This window comes from Scomber japonicus, chromosome 11, assembly GCF_027409825.1.
Source record: "Scomber japonicus isolate fScoJap1 chromosome 11, fScoJap1.pri, whole genome shotgun sequence".
NCBI lineage: Eukaryota > Metazoa > Chordata > Actinopteri > Scombriformes > Scombridae > Scomber > Scomber japonicus.
In genome coordinates this window covers 31,289,738-31,306,060 of record NC_070588.1, presented here as the reverse complement: position 1 = coordinate 31,306,060, position 16,323 = coordinate 31,289,738, and the positions used below count along the sequence as shown (strand labels likewise).

The 16,323-nt window shown below is 45.3% G+C and overlaps 1 protein-coding gene across 1 annotated transcript in view; it reads right to left on the bottom strand.

The window, feature by feature from the left end:
* lrch1 (leucine-rich repeats and calponin homology (CH) domain containing 1) overlaps window positions 1–16,323 on the bottom strand; it is a 117,821-nt gene that overhangs the window by 13,501 nt on the left and 87,997 nt on the right. The window contains exons 13-15 of the mRNA XM_053328457.1: window positions 13,655–13,691; window positions 4,316–4,388; window positions 2,663–2,788 (exon numbers count right to left, since the gene is read on the bottom strand). Of these exons, the coding sequence (XP_053184432.1) occupies window positions 2,663–2,788; window positions 4,316–4,388; window positions 13,655–13,691 (236 nt within the window). The remainder of the gene's footprint in view (window positions 1–2,662; window positions 2,789–4,315; window positions 4,389–13,654; window positions 13,692–16,323) is intronic.

Here is a 16,323-nt window from a genome sequence, read left to right as displayed (position 1 = left end):
AAGTTACTAGCTTGACTACATATTATTTCTAGCTAGCATATTCCCAGTTAGCTAGCAAGTTACTAGCTTGCTTGCCAGCTGCTGTAGTTTACCAACAGACAGCTCCATCTGTTTCTCTCTCTCTCTCTCTCTCTCTCACACACACACACTTTACTGCATTACCTGTACACACTCTTACTACGTGCTAACCTAATGAGAGCAAAGATAAGATGCCCATCTGGTATTTTAGCTTACAGTAACACATGCTGTACATAACATATTAGCATAACTGTAGTGTTTGATTCACACATTAACAGAAGGATCATGAGAAATGAAGCAGAGATTTAAAAATGTCCTAGAGACTGACACAGTTTAGAGAGTGAAGTGTCTGTGAGAAGCTTGAACAGTCACAAGTTATTATATTGAGTGTGTGAACAGTTAAACAGCTCACAGCTCACAGTCACTGCAACTTCCTGTTACATATCAGAGCCTTTTATGGACCATCTGAAACACAGCTCGACTAAGGGAGGGGCCACACACACACACACACACACACACACACACACACACACACACACACACACACACACACACACACACACACACACACACACACACACACACACACAGACACACACACACACAAAATCACGGCTGTGATCCATCTAAAATCTTGGACTCCGTTCTGGTGGAAGTGGGATACTCCTTTAGGGACTATTATTAACACTAAAAATATAGAAGCTAAAAATATACGCACACACAAAATGTGTACAGGCAAAACCCAGACACATAGTGTCTGCACACAAACACACACACACACACTGGAGAAATACCAGAAAATCCTATCATGGACTAAAAACAAAGGTCCTCCTCCTGACTCAAAGCTGGTGGTATGGTTCATGGTCAGAGTCTTAACCTCTAAGCTTCAGATCAGCTGATGTCTGTCCATGCAGCTCACACTGGATGAAGTATGTCATTCACTGCTTTTCTATAGACCTGAAAACACAAACATACATCAAGATGCTACAGTACTAGTATGTTAATGTGTTTTGCCATTAAGCCTTTTTTTTTAAATGGTTATTTAAAAAATCCCAAAAGTCATCCATCTCTAATGAAGATCTCACCATGCAATCAGAGCTTCAGAACAGCTACTACACTGACTTTGTGATGAGATTGTCAAACATTGTTTCCAAATTCAAGAATGACCTTTAAATCTCAAACTAAATGAAACTTTCTCACCAGATTAACGTTTTTTTAAAAATAAACCTCAAATTCAGGACAGCACTCAGACTGTTGAGAGAGAAAGCGAAGTCCTTAAATTTTGATCATTTCAGACCTTTTAAGACACTTCCAGGGTACTCGTCCTGTGTTTGTTCCTTTCCACAATCTTTATACACACACATCTGGGTGAGCTTCAGCTTCTGTATGTGTGATCACACTGCTACAGTAATTAACACACACACACACACACACACACACACACATACAGCAAGTGTAACCTCTACAGTTTGTGTGCTTGTCTACAGCCACCACACATACGTGAGGATCTGGAGATGAAAGCTGAGCTGTGGTGAAGCTCCTCTTTGATCAGTGTCTGCTGCTACCACACACAGCAGTCAAATGAAAGAGGCAACATGTGGTCTGAAGCAGAGAGAAAACTCCACGGCAACTCAGTCACAATAAAGTTGCCAATGGACTGCAAATGAAATGGAGCTAGTGCTGCTGTCACACTGCTATTAGAAGGATGTAGCTGTTGATTTTCTACATTCTGCTTACTGTCAACAAATCTCTTGTGCAGAGCCAAACTAACAATGAACTGATCTGCTTAAAAGTATTGTGTATTCTAACAGCCTCACTGAGGGAACAGATATGACACATAAAGCGTCTCAATATAAGAACTGAACACTGAAGAGAACAGAATTTAGTATGTAAAGAAAGTACCAATCACTGTATTGACACTAAACTACCAATTAAAGTCAGTGTAAAGTAAGAATAAATATGTGTTCTGAGTTTGACATACCACAGAAAAGTGTGTTGTTAACCACCCTGCCAAATTTGAATGATTAAAAAAATCACCAAATATATGAAATTAGGCTTCAATGTTGTGTAAAACCAGCCTCTTTCTCTGCTACCAAACGCTGTGGGAGTGCCCACCGAGTTCACTGACACTCCGCCCCCTACCAAATATCACCTGTCAATCAAAGTCACCACCTCTACCAGAAACATGGACGCTACGTCTGAGAGCTTTCTGCTGCTAATTCAGCTGCTAGCCCGGCGGCTAGCTCGGCGGCTAACTCAGCAGCAGGGACGGGTTTACGTGATTCCACTAAATCCTGAACACAGAAATGTTGAAACACAGTTTGTGAAGCCTAGCTCCACAATTCAAATCTAAATGGTTGAAATGCTTTTTACACCTTTTTTAGAAATCTAAACACATTAAATAGGTCATAAATTTATGACCTATGACCTAAGAAAAGTCTGAATTCACATTACACGGTCTTTAAGATTAGAGACAAACTCTTAATGAAACACATCCCAGACCTTCCAATGAGGAAGACCTTATCAGACCCTGGATGAAGGTTTAAAGAGAGACCGTCAGCAGACATGAGTCTTGGGTCTGGTGTGTGTGTGATCTGGCTCTGCAGCCTGCAAGGCTTGTTAGCGGAGAAAAGCAGGAACCTACCGCCGTGGCTGTGCATGCCTCCGTCGTCATGGCTACGATGTCTATCTCTATGGAGGGGTGAGGCCTGTGAGAGGAGGGAGGGGTCGAGACAGGAAGGAGGGGGCGAGCAAGGCAGCGAGGGGGGGGCTACAACCAGGAAGTTGGAAGGGGGGGGGTGGGCGTGGCGTGTGTAGTGGAGAAAGGTGAGACGCCAAGGTGAACCAGGTACAGGTACAGGTACATTCCACGAGAATACACCCGAAAAAACACCAACATTACCAGGAGAAGGTTCCGGAAAGATTGGTTGACAGGGAATTTAAAAAACAAACAAACAAGGAGATCAAAGTGAAGCAAGGAACACACATGCAGGCAGGTCACATTACACAAGTTCATGATTTAACATTAAAAATCATGCAGAAGATCAGTCAGAGAGAAAAAAGAAGAAAAACATGTAAACCAGAGGAGGAGAGATGACATGAGATGACAACACGTAACACAAGACAGCACAAAAACAAAATAAAGATTAGTGGCATTTCACATTACACATCACTCTGACATGCTGTTAGCATCAGGTTAGCTTCATTAGCAGTTAGCGACATTTTGCACACTGGTAACAGTAAGCAAACAAAGGCTGGGTGGTTGCTAGCTCTAGAAAAGCATGGGACTGAAGTTTGCTATGACTCAAAAACACAGTAAAAAAAAAGACAGCAGACAGGCAGTGACTATGTAGCTGTGTTAAACACAACTGCTGGTTCACTTTGGGCTTGATTTACATTCATGTTAGCAGTTAACTCTCAATTAGCTTGTTGTGCTAGCTCTGATCCAGGACAGCCATCACATGTAACCAGGATTATTTAAGTGCTCAGATTCTACTTTTAACAGGAGATGTCATCATTCTAAATTCAGATGTGTAAATGATGTGACGCAACCCAGTGTCTAGTAGTTGTAAGTAGTATTTTTTCATAAAAATCTGATTATATACAGGAAAATAAATGTGAACTAAAATGTGGAATAAATATAATCCACTTTTAAATTTAATTAAATTTAAATTTCAACATGTTTCTTTTCATTTGATGTTGAGCATTCAGTCTTACTTTTGGTAGAAAAATGGTGCAAATGTTATTTCAAATGACATAAAACCAACAAACATACTAAATGTACACCACCCTTATTTGTCACTGACTTATACATGTTTTCATAGTCAATACAATGCAAACCACGTCACATACAGTGAGAGAGAAGAGAGGATTCTAGTGATGGCTTGAACAGAAAAAAACGTCTTGCGTATCTGAGCGAGCGACACATGAAGTAAAACACATCAGCACAGTTCTACACTGTTCAGACTCAACTCGTGCTGTGATTCCCAACCAGGGGTTCTTGTACCCCTCTGTGGGTACTTCTGCAGCATCCAAAACAGGATAAAAAATGCTGATCTTCATGAACTTATAATAACCAATAAACTGCCTACCACCCAAATATTTGTCACATGTAGAAAAATAAATATTTAGCTTAATGTAGCTGATATTGAGTTGAAGGTCTAACATCTGTGTTACTGGTACCAAAGCATTCTGAACACCAACAACTTTTATCCAGTTAATAGTCAGTGACCATGTGGATGTGGTGGGTCTGGTAGTCCAGATATCTGAATCAGTCTTTTGGCCCTTTTTAACTCACCTGAACGAGGCTTCAATCCAAACGGCGGGCCGGAGAGGGATGGAAGTGCACTGGCTGGAGATCTGTCATGTCGCTACGGCAACACAAATGGAAACAATACAGTGAATATTTCATTGATGTACATGTGAATGTAGAATTGATAGAACAGATGTTGGATGTGCTTGTCTTATGCTTCATGTGGGAACAGTTTGCAACAATGACACACACTGACACACAGAAACAACTCCACTCCTGTGCTGCTGTTTAAAGCCTTTGATATTTTAACAGTTAGGTGACCCGAAGTTAACCTCTGACTTGGCTCAAAGACAAGAACAATCCACTCAATCTCCTTCCTCTTCCGTCTTTAACCATCATTCAGCTTATATAACCGACAGAGACAGAGACAGACTCTCTCAATGTGAGAGGCCAGCACTGTACAGACCTGCCATCTAACAGGAATCTCACAGGTACACACTTTTATTAAGACTGTATGATCAAAGTCAATTAAGAAATGATCCTCCTTATGTCTTGGATCCCATTTCCACCTGGTATAAACCTCCAATTTGTATATCAGGAAACATGTTAATGTGAATCATTCTGCATGTATCCACAGAGCTCAGCTTAATACCAGGAACAAACGCAGGATCAGGATATTAGTAGGGATTCTGCATCTTGCTCAAGGAACACTTGAGTAAAGCAGAACAGTTTATTGAAGTTAAAGGCTGGTCATCCTGAATAAACTAACAGAGAGGAGAGCAGGGACTCTAAATGTTTGTCACTGAGGTTGTTGTGGAGAGACTCCTTTGCTGACTGCTGATTGCTGATTTTGTGGGTTTAAAATCAGTCTTTAAGCTCTCGAGGTCAGATAGTCCAGATCATGGATCTCATGTGTGGTTGCTTTTGTGTGAGTCCGAGTGTTACGGCCACTAGCAGTGTGTATGGTGTGTATTGTGTGTCTGTGTGTGTTCTCTGTGTTCTCTCTTTTGTTTGGTTCTCCTCACTCCAGTCTAGCCAATCTCCAGTCCTGGCTCCTCCCATTTCTCCGGTACCATCCGGCTCCCTGATTGGTGCGGCATCGGTGGAGGTGCTCCAATCTCTGCCTCCAATTAAGAGGGCATACTCTTAATAATGCTCTGCAGCCCGTCACTCGAGGCGGCTGGATTGTTGTGGCCAGCTCGCCTTGCTCTGCTGTTGCGCCTTGTTGAGATTGTGATATTGTTACCTGTTGGCCAGTTAATGGTACTGTTGCACACCATCATTAGTTCCACTTTTTGTATTAGCTCGCTAGGAGTAGGGGTGCTGCTCACCGTTTTTGGTATTGTTATAGAGATTTGGTAAGCTTCCTTTTTGTGTTGTTAGCTCTGTTTTTAGAGTCCTCTTTTTGTTCTATTTCTTTGTTTATTTGAGCAGCATCACCTGGCCTTTGTTTGTTATTGTAAAATCCTTGGATAATAAATAATTTTGTTTAAACCTTTTACATCTGGTTTTATGTTACATTTCCTTTTAACGAGCTGGGTTGTAACATAAATGGGGGCTCATCCGGGATAATATTTCCCTTTTTCAACGCATAATAGACAAAATTATTGATTACCGAGGATTTTTGTAAAAGGAAGACGTTTCAGTTTAGCCATGTCGCTGTTTGATTTGGAGTCTTTCTTCGCCAAACCATCCATTATTCAAATTGACAGTTGTCGTAAAGATGACTTGGCCAAAATAGCAAGCCACCTCAGCATCTCACATCCCAAACAGATACTCAAGAGAGAGCTTAAAGCGCCAGTTGTTGGTAAGTTGGTGGAGTTGAAGCTTCTTATATTGCCAGAGCAGTTAGAGCCTGCTGTGCTGGAGGATGATATCCGGCCTGATAAGCCTGGTTCGGTTGAAAGTCAAGTGCACGAACCTGCTAGTGCGCACGCAGTGTTGAGTTCGGAGGGTGAGATAGGCGATCGGATGAAGACTCCGTTCACGCTGCCTCGCTATGATCCTCTCTCTACTGCCAGTGCTGGGTCGTCCAGAGACGAGGCACGGCTGAAAGTACGCCTTGCTCGTCTCCAAATGGAAGCCCAAGAGAAAGCACAAAACCGACAGGCACAGTTACAATATCAGCTAGAAATTAGAAAGCTGGAGATCGAAGCTGATAAAGCCGTCAGGCTGCGTCAGTTGGAGCTCGAGTCTCAGAAAGAGACGCAGGTGTTGCAAGCACCTACTGACACTGGTTTGGGGGCTTCATCTTCACCCGCTGAATCTCATAGGGCATTTGACGTTAGTAAACATGTGGCTTTGATGCCAACCTTTCGTGAGAGTGAAGTGGATTCGTATTTTGGTGCTTTTGAGCGCATTGCAGCCGCACTGCGGTGGCCGCCAGACATTTGGCCTCTTTTACTGCAATGTAAAATTCATGGGAAAGCCCAAGAAGCTGTAGCCGCTCTTCCGGTGGAAGACAGCCTGAGTTATGACTCAGTGAAAGCTGCTATCCTGCGCGCTTATGAATTGGTTCCTGAAGCGTACAGACAAAAGTTCAGAAATCACAAAAAAAACACCAAATCAAACGTACATGGAGTTTGCAAGAGAAAAAGGAACTTTTTTTGATAAATGGAGTAATTCATGCAAAGTCACTGATTTCTCATCGTTACGGGAGTTAATTTTGTTGGAGGAATTTAAGAAGTGTTTGCCTGATCATGTGGTTGTGTATTTGAATGAGCAAAAGGTAGATAGACTGTCTTCAGCCGCTGTGTTGGCCGTTGAGTACGCGCTGACTCACAAGACTGTTTTTCCGTGAGTCTCTGCTGATAAGCCTCGTTATGCTCCGGCTGTACAGACTACCTTCTCTAAATCAAATAGTCAGAAGAAAGAGGAGAGAGAGTGTTTCTATTGCCATAAAACAGGGCATGTAATCGCCAATTGTCTGACCCTTAAAAGAAAAGAGCAGCAGCATCCTTCCCAGAGTGCTACTCGGATTAATTAAATCAGGACATCGCATTTCCACTGATCTCAATAATCCCGCTGGTTCTGATTGTGAACAACCCGATGAATGTTTCAAACCATTCATTTTTGATGGAGTAGTATCGCTGACAGGTGAGTCTGATGACCAGCGGCGCGTATTTTGCGTGACACCGGTGGCTCACAGTCTGTGATACTCTCTAGTGCACTGCCTTTCTCAGAGCAGTCTTCATGTGGATACGGCACTGTGCTGCGTGGCATAGAGATGGGTTACATCCCTCGGCCAGTCCACCGCGTACATATTAAGTCCAAATTGATTACAGGTTTTTTCCCTGTTGCTGTTTGCCCTGCATTGCCAATTCCAGGAATAACACTTTTGATGAGCAATGACATAGCTGGTGGCAAAGTGACTCCCGAACTGGAAGTGTTGGACATCCCTCAGAGCGTGGAGTCCGGTCAGGTAATCGAAAAACACACTGATTTATTCCCTTGTTGTGCAATCACTCGTGCACAAGCACGCAAAAACACTGACATTTCGATATCTGATAGCATTCTTATGCCAGACTTTTCAGGGGAAAATGCCACAGAGAACGAGGAGAGTTTGGTCACAGCTGTTAAAGAAAACTCCAACCTAGAGATGCCGCCTCCTGCGGACTTGTCTCTCCCGGTGACGCGAGAACGCCTATGTGCTGCTCAGGAGACTGATCCAACATTACAGAGGTGTTTCTCAAATGTGGTGAGTGCTGACAAAGCAGAGAGTGAGAAAATAGCATATCTATTAAACAACAATGTTCTGATGCACAAATGGTCTCCCTCCACCGCTGCTAACTCAGACTGGAGCACAGTTTATCAAATTGTAGTTCCTACTGTTTATCGCGGTCATGTTTTGTCAGTAGCTCATGAAAGTCAATGGTCAGGACACTTAGGAGTGAATAAAACCTATCAGCTCATCCTCAGACATTTCTATTGGCCTGGTCTAAAAGCAGATGTGGTTAAACACTGTCGTTGTTGTCATGTTTGACAGATGGTAGGAAAGCCTAACCAAGTTCTTTCCCCTGCGCCACTGCATCCAATACCCGCGATAGGAGAGCCGTTTGAACGTGTAATTATAGATTGTGTTGGGCCTTTACCTCGGACTAAAAATGGGAATGAGTATTTACTTACCATTATGTGCGCTGCCACCCGCTTTCCTGAAGCAGTCCCATTGCGTAAAATAACCTCCAGCTCTGTTGTAAAAGCATTGATTAAATTCTTCTCCACCTTCGGGCTCCCACGTGTAATACAATCCGATCAAGGGACAAATTTCCAATCCAAACTGTTTAACCAGGTCCTCAAAACTCTGAAAGTGCAACATGCCGTATCCAGTGCGTATCATCCGGAGTCTCAAGGCGCACTTGAGCGGTGGCATCAGACGTTAAAGTCTATGCTCCGAAAATACTGTCTAGAAACTGGGAAAAATTGGGATGAAGGAATTCCGTTCATGTTGTTTGCGGCCCGTGAAGCCACTCAGGAATCACTAGGATTCAGTCCAGCAGAGCTTGTTTTTGCCCATACTCCTCGTGGTCCACTTAAGTCCCTGCAGGAAAAATTCCTTGAGACAGAGTCCCCGGTTAAACGAAATGTTCTAGACTATGTTAGCCAGTTCCGTGAGCGTTTACATTTTGCCAACTCCTTTGCCAGAGAGAGTTTATCCGCTGCTCAGTCGGTGATGAAGCGTTACTATGACCGCAGTGCTGTTTCGCGAAGCTTCAACATTGGAGATAAGGTTTTAGCTTTACTGCCTATCTCCGGCGCTGCGCTCTCTGCCAAATTCTCCGGCCCGTATGACATCTGTGAGTGTCTTGGTGACACAGATTATGTCATAGAAACCCCAGAAAGAAAGCATAAAACGCGTGTGTGCCATGTAAACATGCTGAAGTTGTACCACTCCAAGGACATAGCCAGCCAAGCAATAAAACCTGTTGAATCTGTTGAGTCACCTGTAGTCCCCAGTAGCTGCGCGTTAATTGTAACGGACAGCACTAATCTCCCCGATGATGACCTAATGACTCGGCATTCTGCTCATCAAAGTGCTCGTTTGCCAAATTCTGAAATGTTAAAACACTTGCCGTCACAGCTATGCCATTTATCCAATGATCAGCAAAACGATGTACTTGAACTTGTAGGCCGCTTTCCATGTCTCTTCAATGATGTGCCAACTAGAACCACCGTCCTTAAGCACGATATTGATGTAAAAGATGCTCGACCCATTAAGCAGCATCCATACCGCGTAAATCCAGTGAAGAGGCAGTTGATGAGAAAGGAGTGTGAATATTTGCTACATAACGGTTTAGCCATACCCAGCTCGAGTTCATGGAGCTCTCCATGCCTGTTCGAACCTAAGTCTGACGGTTCGCCTAGATTTATAACTGACTTGCGAAAAGTTAATGCGGTGACCGTACCTGATTCATATCCTCTGCCTCGCATGGAGGACTGTGTAGATAATATAGGCCAAGCCAAGTATGTAACCAAGTTAGATCTACTCAAAGGCTATTGGCAGGTGCCCCTGACGGACCGTGCCTCCAATATTTCTGCCTTTGTAACTCCGGATTATTTCCTTCAGTACACGGTCATGGCCTTTGGTATGTGCAACGCCCCTGCCACCTTCCAACGTCTTGTAAACACTGTCCTAACAGGATTGACCAACTGTAACGCCTACTTAGATGATTTGATCGTGTACACCACCACTTGGGAAGAACACATTAACATATTACACCAAGTATTCACCCGACTAGCAGAAGCATCCCTCACCCTAAACTTGGCTAAGTGTGACTTTGGAGAGGCCACTGTCACTTATTTCGGAAGACAGGTGGGCCAGGGTCAGGTGCGCCCCGTAGAAGCCAAAGTTTCTGCCATAGTCGACTGTCCCGTCCCGATCTCTAGAACAGCCCTCCGCAGGTTTTTAGGCATGGCTGGGTACTACAGGAGTTTTTGCAGGAATTTCTCCACCATTGTCCAGCCCCTAACCAACCTGTTAAGTCCTAAAAATGATTTTGTGTGGACCTCAGATTGTCAGCATGCTTTTAACAGTGTGAAAGCGCTGTTGAGCCATGCTCCTGTGCTCGCTGCACCTGACCTCTCCCGGCCGTTTAAGCTGGAAGTACATGCCAGCGCTGTTGGGGCGGGGGCGGTCCTGCTACAGGAGGATGCTGACGGGATTGACCATCCAGTGTGCTACTTCTCACGTAAGTTTAACAAACATCAGTTCAAATATTCGACAATTGAGAAAGAAACACTCGCTCTGCTGTTGGCACTCCAGCATTTTGAAGTATATGTTGGATCCAGTCCTCTGCCAGTTATAATTTACACTGACCATAATCCTCTCGTCTTCCTATCCCGCATGTACAATCACAACCAGCGACTCATGCGATGGGCCCTGGTTGTGCAGGACTATCACCTGGAAATCCGTCACAAGAAAGGGTCAGAAAATGTATTAGCCGATGCATTGTCCAGGGCATAGATTAAAGCATGGGAAGATATTAGCACCCTTAGAAAGCTTGATGCTTTCATCTTAAGGGGAGGGGTGTTACGGCCACTAGCAGTGTGTATGGTGTGTATTGTGTGTCTGTGTGGGTTCTCTGTGTTCTCTCTTTTGTTTGGTTCTCCTCACTCCCGTCTAGCCAATCTCCAGTCCTGGCTCCTCCCATTTCTCCAGTACCATCCGGCTCCCTGATTGGTGCGGCATCGGTGGAGGTGCTCCAATCTCTGCCTCCAATTAAGAGGGCATACTCTTAATAATGCTCTGCAGCCCGTCACTCGAGGCGGCTGGATTGTTGTGGCCAGCTCGCCTTGCTCTGCTGTTGTGCCTTGTTGAGATTGTGATATTGTTACCTGTTGGCCAGTTAATGGTACTGTTGCACACCATCATTAGTTCCACTTTTTGTATTAGCTCGCTAGGAGTAGGAGTGCTGCTCACCGTTTTTGGTATTGTTATAGAGATTTGGTAAGATTCCTTTTTGTGTTGTTAGCTCTGTTTTTAGAGTCCTCTTTTTGTTCTATTTCTTTGTTTATTTGAGCAGCATCACCTGGCCTTTGTTTGTTATTGTAAAATCCTTGGATAATAAATCATTTTGTTTAAACCTTTTACATCTGGTTTTATGTTACATTTCCTTTTAACGAGCTGGGTTGTAACACCAAGTTTTTAGTCTAAGTCTGCGTGTGTGTCTGTGTGTGTGTGTTCGTTCTATTACTTGAGAGCATTGTGAGGCCAATCAGCAAAGGAGTCTCGTTCTTATTCTGGTTCTTGAACCTACACACTCTTCACTCTGTTTGTTTCTGTTAAACACTGAATATTTACTGAGCTCACTTCGGCAGGACCAACCATTTACTAGCTCTGGATCTTATTCAAATGAGCAGCCTACTTTGTAAAGTAGGCTAACTTGCTGCAATCTAATTGTAGACATTACTAGTTGCCTTGAAACAAACAGAGCTCAAACTCATTGGCTTCACAGTTCAGCTGTTTCTGCAGACTCTTCACACACTGATATGCAAGACAGGAAACTGTCACTTCACCAGCCACTAGTGTTTTTCCACTGTCCACTCAAGACGGCGTCATAAAAAGTGACTTCATTCGAACAGATTCATTATTTCTAATGAATGGTGAAATAGTTGGACTGACGTGTAGCAATAACCACATTTTCCCACTCGGTTCACATGTGTAACTTTGCTGCCGGATGAAATGTGAAACATGTGAAAGCTCAGTGAGGATTAGTTATGTCTAAATGACACGCAACTCACAGCAAACAGACACACAAGTATAAAGACCGTCAATTTACTGGGAGACACGAGTGAGGACAGAGTAGACATTGACTCTGAGGGGTGGGAACGGGACAGAGCCTACATCCAGTGCTTTGGTGCTATGTTTACCTTGATTGACATATGCCATTCATACTCCTGGCATGCAAGCTGGGCCTCAAATCTGGCCTTCTCTAGAATCATCTGTCTCTTCTTCTGGAACTCATAGCCACCTCCCTCCAAGTGCTTCTATAGAACGCATCAGACGTTTATGCTTTAAAGTAACTTATATATTTGATCTTACTTACATACTTATAGGCTTTACTTTATAATCCCAAGGAAAAAGGAACAACACAAAATAAGTGAGGACCCACTGGAACTCTATCACGCAAATGCAGTCAATCAAGGAAAATGTACTTAACTATACTAGAGCTACTAGATTAATAAAGTCACTATGTGCAGAATTTGAACACTTTCAACTCTGGTGCCCCCAAGTGGTAGTATCAAAAAGTACACATTAGCAGACAGCAATACACACAGATGCTTTTTGTAAGTTGAATGGATGTAGTTTTGTTGGGTGTTGACCCAGAACACACGAGCAGTCAAATGATCCGTTTGGGCTCTGCTACAATGCGGTGGACTTTTGTTCTTTTTTTGATAGTGTGTCGACTAAATAAAGATTATTTGACACTGAAATCATTATTACTTATAGATGTGATATTTTGAGCTCAGGCAACAAGCAAAAGGTGCGCACACACGACAAACTCAAATGTTCCTCAACTGATTACATGTGTGATGTGTTATAGAGACAAACTGTACATCACATCAGTCTTATTTTTCTTTAACCTTCCTGTCGTCCTCCCGGGTCAAATTGACCCGATCTGTTTTGACTGTTCCTTCTTTCCTTCCTTCCTTCCATCTGTCCTCCCTCCCTCCTTCTCTCTTTCTTTCTTTCCTCCCTCCATCCCCCTTTGTTCCTTCTGTCCTTCCTCCCTTCTTTCTCTTTTCCTTTCTCCCTCCCTCCTACCTTCCTTCCCTTCCTTCTTCCCTTCCTGCCTCCTTTCCTTCCTTCCTTCATTCTTCCCTCCCTCCCTCCTACCTTCCTTCCTTCCTTTCCTTCTTCCTCCCTTCCCTTCCTTCTTCCCTTCCTGCCTCCTTTCATTCCTTCTTCCTTCCTTCCTCCCTCCCTCCTTTCTTTCCTTCTACCTTCTTTCCTCCGTCCTTCCTTCCTTTCCTTCTTCCCTTCCTTCTGTCCTTCCCTCCTTCCTTCATCCCTCCTTTCCTTCCTTATTCCTCCCTCCTTTCCTTTCTTCTTTCTTTCTTCATCCCTTCCATCCTTCCTTCCTCCCTCCCTCCCTCCTTTCCTTCCTTTCTCCTTTCCTTCTTTCTTTCTTTCTTCCTCCCTTCCATCCTTCCTCCCTCCCTTCCTTCCTTGACTTGAAGACAACAGGAGGGTTAAAGTGTTGATCCAGAAACAGTGTACACCTCTCTGAAAGTCTCAGCCAGGAGCACAGGCTAACCCACTTATGTTCAATTATAAAGTAAGTGCTGTTTTATTATGGTCACATTGTTATTTGGTTTGGATTATTATACTGTATGCTGATGACAACATGCTGTTCTGTGACGTAAGATACGTTTCTAAAGGTGTACCTTTGGTGTTGTGGCTCCTTCATCACTGTCCTGTCCGCTGACGAGACGGAGAGAGAGAGAAATGAAGAAAGATAATGTGAGGATACAATAGACTTTGCATTCACAGCAGCAGTGACAACATGCACATCGATAATTTACCCAAAAGCCCCCAAAAGCCCCCTGACCCGTAATCCTATGCACCACAAGCACAGATCAAAGCCTCCACCCATGCCATGAGCATCGACTGAGAGCAGTGACTAAACTATTGATCCAAACTGTTTGAAGTGTTCTGATGTACAATTTAAGCACATACTTACTCATCTTGATATCCAAGATGGCGGCGCACACAGTTGCAGCAGCTCAATGGTTCACCAGTCGGAGCGTTTTTTGGATGTTGTTTTGTGTACATGTGTTTGTTTTGTGCACATTCTGCCGAGCGAATATCACCTTCAGCCGGCATGATATCCTGAAGATCGGATTATGTTACGAAGGGAAAGTAACACGTGAGTTTCTCCGCTCACACAAGATCCCGGTGGAAGTAGTGAAGAGCCCCGGCTCTCCGTGGATTACCATCCCGGCAGGGAGGAGGCGCAAGCGGCGGAGGGAGAGGAAGCAAAAGCGGGGCTGCAGGGCCGGAGCGCTAGTAAGGCTACGGAGGAAGCCATTCAAACCACCGCTTCCCAGCCTTTTCCTCTCCAACGCCAGATCCCTCGCGAGCAAGATGGATGAACTGAGGCTACAGATCAAGGCAAAGAACTGTGCCAAGGATGCATGCATTCTTCTCATCACCGAGACCTGGCTTCAACCATCCATCCCGGACCCGGCTATCGAGCTAGCGGGTTACACTACACAGCGCCATGACCGTACAGCTGACTCCGGTAAGAGCAGAGGAGGGGGGCTCTGTGTGTATGTAAACAACAGCTGGTGTACTAACTCAGTGATCATGGAAAGTCACTGCTCACCGGACATAGAGTACTTGACTGTCAAATGCAGGCCCATCTACCTACCAAGGGAGTTTACTGTAGTCATGGTTACGGCTGTGTACATACCACCGGATGCTAATGCTAACTCAGCCATCGGACTGCTACATGCTAGCATTAGCCACACACAGAGCATATACCCTGACGCTGTGCAGGTTATAGCAGGGGATTTCAACCATGCAGACTTAAAGGCAGCACTCCCTAAACTCCATCAGCACGTCAAGTGTGCTACTAGGGGAGTGAACACCCTGGACAAGGTCTATTCAAACATCAAACTGGGCTACAGGGCTAAACCACTACCACACCTGGGCCAGTCTGACCATCTGTCCATGCTACTAATTCCTGCATATGCCCCCCTCAGGAAAACTGCTCCCATCATTTCCAAGACTGTTGCCACATGGCCGGAGGATGCCTCCCAGCAGCTGCAGGACTGTTTCGACAAGACCATCTGGGAAGTCTTCGAACATCAGGACCTGGAGCTGTTCACAGATAGTGTACTATGTTACATTAAAAACTGCATAGACACTATCACTGTGGACAAACAGATCCGCATCTACCCTAACCAGAAACCCTGGATGAACCGGGAGGTGCAGCAGCTGCTGAAGCAGAGAAACACCGCCTTCAGGTCCGGTGACAGCGAACTTTACAGCACAGCTCGAGCCAACCTGAAGAGAGGCATCAGAGAGGCTAAGGCGGACTACAGGAGGAGGATTGAGGACCACCTGGACAGCAACAACAGCCGGGAGGTGTGGCAGGGTATCCAGCACCTGACCAGCTACCGGACCAGCCCGGGAGCTGCGGTGGGTGATCTTGCACTGGCAGAGGAGCTGAACATTTTCTTTGCCCGCTTTGAGGTCACTGCACCTGATAGGGCCAACGCACACCAGGCCCACAGCAGCACCACCCTCACCCTAGAGGAATATCAGGTGAGGCGCACCTTGCAGTCCATCAACCCAAGGAAAGCAACGGGTCCGGACGGTGTCCCGGGACGGGTGCTGAGGGACTGTGCAGATCAGCTGGCTGGAGTCTTCACTAAGATCTTCAACCAATCCCTAGCACAGTCCACTGTCCCATCCTGCCTGAAGTCCTCCACCATAGTCCCCTTGCCCAAGAAGACTCACATCTCCAGCCTCAACGACTACAGACCAGTCGCACTCACCCCAGTGGTGATGAAGTGCTTTGAAAAGCTGGTCCGTAGTCACATCACAGCAGCCCTGCCCCGCACCCTTGACCCCCACCAGTTTGCCTACAGAGCGAACCGATCCACAGAGGACGCAGTGGCCATGCTGCGCTAGCCCACCTGGAGCGGCAGGGGAGCTACGTGCGGATGCTCTTCATGGACTACAGCTCTGCCTTCAACACCATCCTCCCTCACAAACTGGTAGTCAAGCTGGGGGACCTGGGGATTCCAGATGACACCTGCACATGGATCAGCAGCTTCCTCTCAGACCGCAGACAGAGAGTCAGGGTGGGCCATCACACATCCACGGCCCTAAGCCTCAGTACCGGCTCCCCCCAGGGTTGTGTGCTGAGTCCCCTGCTCTACTCCCTGTACACACATGACTGCACCCCCGCCCATCACAACAACACCATAGTGAAGTTTGCTGATGACACTACAGTGGTGGGGCCCATCTCGGGGGGGGACGAGTCTGCATACAGGGACGAGGTGGTGCAGCTGTCGTCATGGTGCAGAGACAATAACCTCCTCCT